This window comes from Trachymyrmex cornetzi, unplaced genomic scaffold (genome assembly GCF_001594075.2).
Source record: "Trachymyrmex cornetzi isolate Tcor2-1 unplaced genomic scaffold, Tcor1.1 scaffold1224, whole genome shotgun sequence".
NCBI lineage: Eukaryota > Metazoa > Arthropoda > Insecta > Hymenoptera > Formicidae > Trachymyrmex > Trachymyrmex cornetzi.
The window spans coordinates 43,981-50,349 of record NW_017295789.1 but is presented as its reverse complement, the minus strand read 5'-3'; the positions used below and the strand labels follow the sequence as shown (position 1 = coordinate 50,349).

The window sequence follows — 6,369 nt, the reverse complement described above, 5'->3', positions numbered from 1 at the left end:
TTTCCTTATCTATATATCGCATATTGAAACTAATTCTTAATATATTATTTATATACACATATTTATAAAATTTTAATTTTATATATTATTTAAGGGTAATCACGGTACAAATTTAAAAAAACATTTGATGCGTAATCATGAATTTAAAGAAGATTATTTTACTGAAGTTTTTTCAAAGAAATGTAAGGAAAACAATACATTGCAAAATAATCAGAGAATAATACAACAGCGATTAAATGAAATGAATATAATCACATTAAATATGACGAGAAAACAGCTCGAAAATAACTGCGTAGAATTGGTGACAGTAAATGGAAGACCATTCAGTATGTTGGACGATTCCGGATTTCAAAATATTATAAATCCAATTAAATGTGCGATAGAAGAAAAAAATAAACAAAAATTCTCTATTTCGTCAGAATCTATACAAAAAAAAGTATTCGAAGAAGCTGATAGAATAAGAAAAGAAATATCTGAAGATATAACAAATATTTTGATTTCATTAAAAATCGATGCCGTTACGCGATTAGATAGATCATTTCTTGGAGTAAATATTCAATACATTAAAGGAACAAAAATTATATTAAGAACTTTAGCATTAAAGGAACTACAAGAGAAACATACAGGTAATCAACATTATGGTTATATTTAACAATGAAGTATATATATATATTTTTAAAAACGTTTGCATATTACAGGTGAATATATAAAAACAATTCTTAAAAATGTATGCTTTTCCTTTAACATATCCTTGGATCAAATATACAGTATAACAACCGATAATGGCGCCAATATGTTAAAAGCAGTAAGAATATTAACATATGAAGATGAAGATTGTGACAACAATATTTTAGAAGAAAATGAAAACAACATTGATTATAATTCAGAAGAAAATGAAGCTAACGAATATGAAATAGATAACTTAAGCGTTTTCGAAAATATTAATGTTATTGAAGATTTAACTTCTAATAATGAAACCAGTATTTTATCTTTGACTGGTAAGAATTTTTTAATTAATAATTATATTATTTTCAATTTTAATTATTAAAATTTAAAATTAAGAATATTTGTATACTTGATTTATATTTATTGTTTATTTCGTATTTATATCATTAATAATTTGAAATTTGCAATCTGTAATCAGTAATTTTATTCTAAAAAATATAAGATAATCAAAGGCTCAGTTGAATAAATCACAAAAATAAACGAGATGCCAATGTGAGCCGACACAAGTTCTTGAAGTGCATTTATCATGCAATTTATTAAAAATAAATAAAATGCGTTTCATTTTAAATCTGTCTATCGAACAGTTACGTCGTATCTAATAATTTTCATTTAAATTTCATTAAACTGAGCAGTCTAATGGAACCTGTACTACAACTATAAAAAAATCGTCTAATCCTTACAATCATTAAACAATTTGATGAACAAGATTTGACTTAAATATTGACATTACCAACTAAATATTTTTTCATAATGTATAGTTGTATGCGCTATCATCATGATTGGCATCTCGTTTATTTTTGTATTTTATTCTAAATTTTTTTAAAGCAAAATAAATATAAATGTTACATGTTATATAATATATACTACATAGTATATATTACTGTATATCAAAATTACTAAATATTAAATACTAAATATTAAATAAATTAATTTTTTTTTCGAGATTTTGAAAAATATATGAAAAATAAACTTTATTTATATTACATGATTAAATAAAGACTTATAATCTCATGATAATAATGTCTGTAATGTAACCAATACTTCACATAAAAATATATAAAATTTTAGGTATTAGGTGTGCAGCTCACACACTGCAATTAGCAGTTGATGATGCATTAAAAAGAGCAAAATCTATATCACAGTTAATTTTAAAAGCTAGAAATTTAGCAAAAAAACTCAGAACTCAAACATTTATATATTTAATAAGGAAACAAAACTTAAAAAAACCCACACTTGATTGTCCAACTCAATGGTGTTCTATAATAGATATGCTTGAAAATTTATTATTATTACAAGATTATTGTGAAGAGCTATCTGTAACAAAATTTCAAAATTTCGTAACATTAAAAGATGATGAATGGTCAAAAATTGAAGAAATATGTGCAGCATTGCGACCGTCAAAAATTTGTACCAAAAGACTTCAGGAAGAACAACTGACTCTCAGTGAATTTTTTGGGTTTTGGTTTGAAACAAAAGTAGCAACAGAAGCACTACAAACTCCTTTTTCTAAACTCATTGTTGAACAAATGGTATACCGCCAAGAAAAGTTAATAAATAATGACATATTATTATCTGCAGTTTATATGGATCCTCGATATAAAGTATTATTAGACAATACACAAATACAAAGAGCTACAACTCATTTAAAACATCTTTGGATCAAAATAGTAACAGTAAATCGTAATAATATAGAAAATTCAATGAACAAATCAAATGAAAATTTCAACGGAAATTCTTCTAATTCAAGTGGAACAGGTTCTTCATATGATGAATTTGAAAATCTTTTGAAACTAAAAGAACAACAACACACTTTAATGAATTCATCGTCATCTAGAGAATCGGATTTATATTTACATCGAATAGAAAATGAACTTGAAAGATATAATACTGAACAAAAAAGAATTAATAGAAGAATTAATGTATTAGAATTTTGGGAAGAGAAGAAACAAGATCAACCTGAGTTATATAAATTAGCAATGATTGTTCTAGCAGTACCTGCTACTCAAGTCAGTGTAGAACGACTATTCTCAGGTTTAAAATTTATTTTATCTCCATTACGAACAAACATCAGTGAAAACATTTTGGAAAACCAATTACTTGTTAGAGCTAATAGAATATTTTGTAATAAAGAAAAAACGTAAGTTTTTGAGGCTTCCACGGGTGCTTTCTGTATAAAGGTTATGCATTTCGCAGGTTTCCTCTGTGTCCAGATCCATTCTTGAGATGCCAACGTTTCATGAACCTTGCAGTCCACTTCATCAGGGCGAGGAGCAGCCTGATACTGTATCAGGCAGCTCCTCGCCCTAATGAATGACGTGGACTGCAAGGTTCACGAAACGGCATCTCAAGGAAACCCGCGAAACGCATAACCTTTATACAAAAACGTAAATCATTCGTTTACTTTGTTTTTTAATCTTACATAAAATAGTAAATATACTTATATATATGTATATATATATATATATATACACGAAAATTTCTGTTTTCTTATTTTATAATTAAAAAATTTTAATGTTCCAGAAAATCACATATACAAGAGAAACGATCTTCAACATTTGTTGATCCAAATGAATGCGCAGTTTTAAAGAAATCGCGTGTCGCGCGCGACTAACATCGCGCTGGTGTGCCGGAGCCATTATCAGTTGCGTTTTCTAAAAAGTAAAAACAGATGAATAAGCTCTCTCTTTCTCTCTCGCTCTCTCTCTCTCTCTCTCTCTCTCTCTCTCTCTCTCTCTCGTCTCAAAAATATTTTATATTAATGGTAAAAAAAAAGAATAAATAAATAGAATAAATAAATAGTCATTTTTAATTTTAAACTCCTTCTCTACCAAACTGAAAACTGGAAAAAAAAAACAAAAACCGATAAAAACCGTTAAAACCGTAATTTTTTCGGTTTCGGTTTTCTTGAAGCTAGTCAAGAAACCGAAACTGAAACCGGAACATTTATTTATACGCCCATTCAATAAATATAGCAATATCGCATATTGATAATAAAACTACCGACTTAGCAGCACTTCTAATAAATCAAACTATAGTAACAAAAACACGTTTCGGAGAACTTGAAAAGGCACTGTACGATATACGAATGAATCAAAACCGACTGTACAGACATTTACAAAAAACAATAGACAATATCACACACGACCATCAAGTTAATGAAATACAGAATTATATTATAATTATACTTGAACATTTAGACAAGGCCATCTTAGAACACGAATTGGATCTAAATATTCTCATAGATGGAATTTTATTCGGAAAACAAGGATTAATACACCCGAGAATAATACCTCCATCATTAATGATTCAAAGCTCAAGGTTATTACATGAACAGACTCCAGACGCAGAATTTCCCATAACCATGCATCCAACCGAGATTGATAAATTACTGAAAATTTCTGATCTACGCATCGCACACTCACAAAAGCGATTAATTTACTTTCTACATATACCTTTAATAACGAAGACGAAATATAATTTATATAAATTAACGCCATTATCTATTCGACAAAATTACGATTTAAATAAATTCGCTGCAATTCAATCCAACATCGACTATATAGCATTAGACGAAGACGCCGACAGTTATTATGAACTTCAAAACGAAGACACGAAAGAGTGTACAGTCACTGACAAAACTTATATCTGTCCCGCAGCATTCCCCCTGCGAAAAATACGACAGATGCCCAATTGTCACGTTAATATTTTATTAAAACGAGAAATAGATCCGAAACAATGTAAAATAACAATTCAACTAATTAAGGACACGTACTGGTAAGCGCTAATGACATGGCGGGTGTAACTATGGATGCGTTCCGTTTCACGCATAATAATGCGCATGCTGCATTATTTATCTTTGTTATTCACCGAGTGTTAAACCAGGATAAATGATGCATTATGTACATCATGCGTGAAACGGAACGCAGCCTATGACTGTCTTAAGCGGTCTATGACTGCTCACACTAGTTCGGTAAATCTTATCATTATGGCGACGGCGATTGCTGTAACCATCGCACGGCCTAGCCAACCGTATGAAGAGCCAGCCTTGCCAATATGGAAAACCAATTACAGCTTTGCTTAAACATTACGTGCCAGCCTTGCCAACAGGAAAAAACAAATACAGCCTTGCTTAAATAAGGGCAATAACAGCTTCGCAAATATCAGATAGAACCCCCGCCATATGCTGGAGTGTTTAAGCTCGTCCTGCTCGTCTCAACAGGCGGGACTCGATTCTTACGGGCCGTCTCTAGGCATGCACGTGACTTTGTTCTGGAACCGATTGGCTCACGTGGGCTTTTGTGACCGAGCGGTCCTCTGGGGGTCATACAGCATGCCCCATCCAGTCGATTAGCCTGCATCGAGCATTGTAAGAGACGATTTAAAAGCGTTGAAACCCCGCAATGCATTGTGCTGTCTGCGGTGAGGGGTGGATACACTGGCGATGGGCGCCTACTTTCGATCTGACAACCATTGGATCCGTTGGTGCCCGAAAAATCGCCTCAAAGGTATTTGCTACCTAATAAATAGATAACGAAAAGAGGGAGATGCACCCTCTAGGCGATGGTTGGGAGTAACACGTCGCCGCTATGTCCAAAAGCAACACGCCGCGGAAAACAACACGCCGCGGAAAACAACACGCCGCCAGGCAACTTAAGTGTGAGAGGTGGTAAAGCAACACATCGCGAGCGGACTTTAGCTCGATCAACCGAACTGGGCCGCCATGAGGCGAACCGTGTATCGCCGACTCGTTGGCGACCCGGTTGGGTATATTAACTGCGATCACTGTTTGAGAGAATCATGGTTACAGGGCTGTTGAAGCGTCACTTGGTCTGAAAATGGCATAGCCTCTCACAGCCAAGCCGAACCTCACCTCTTAAGGTTTCCGCCGGTAACCTCGAGTAGAAGAAATTCGAAAGAGGGCTAACGAGGTTAAGGCAACACGCGAGCTTTCTCCCGATTCGCGGGCCATCGACGGCTGTCACCGGTAAATTCCGGAGGGGGAAAACCGTTTCCGAGACATACCTGGAGCCCGGGCCGATTATATCAGTGCCATCGATAATAATTCTGTACCAGGAAACACGCATTCCAGGGGTTAGCTCCCCCTGGAATGATTATCCAATCTTGCTAAATACATACAGGGAAGTGCCTCGGACGGTGGGAGGGGGGGATAGGGGAGCGGTCTCGTTTCCTCGACGAGTCGACAGGGGACCATCGATAGCAGACAGGCGCGTAAAATGGTTTACGAGATAATGGTCCCATTCGAACGGAGAAACTGCTAAGTCTGCATAGACAATAGAAGGGGGACCTTTACGGCACTCCGCCTCAATGATGAGATTGAGAAGCGGCGGAGCGTCATGGCGATCTGGAAGTGTGCTATATGTGCCAGAAATGCGGCAAATGATATGATTCTAAACAGAATGTATGCTAACGCCTTCCAAAGAGTTCTGATGATAAAAATTATTTACAAATTTTTTAAACAATTTTTAAGTCGCGAAATAGGCCCTTTTTATGCTATATGTGTGAGACGCTGGTCGAAATCAGAGAGTTCTGTGAGACATATTGTGTTTATTGCGTATAGACACATAGCATAAAAAGCATTTTTCTCGGGTATTAAAAATTGTTTAAAATATTTGTAAATAATTT

General features: G+C 34.0%; 1 protein-coding gene across 1 annotated transcript; it reads left to right on the top strand.

Annotated features, from left to right (window-relative positions):
- The first annotated feature begins 262 nt into the window (after positions 1 to 262).
- Positions 263 to 2,337, top strand: LOC108769763 (uncharacterized). Its single transcript, XM_018520953.1, has 5 exons — positions 263 to 326; positions 531 to 626; positions 699 to 998; positions 1,795 to 2,255; positions 2,305 to 2,337. The coding sequence occupies exons 1-5, from the start codon at positions 263 to 265 to the stop codon at positions 2,335 to 2,337; spliced, it is 954 nt and encodes a 317-aa protein (XP_018376455.1).
- Positions 2,338 to 6,369: the final 4,032 nt, after the last annotated feature.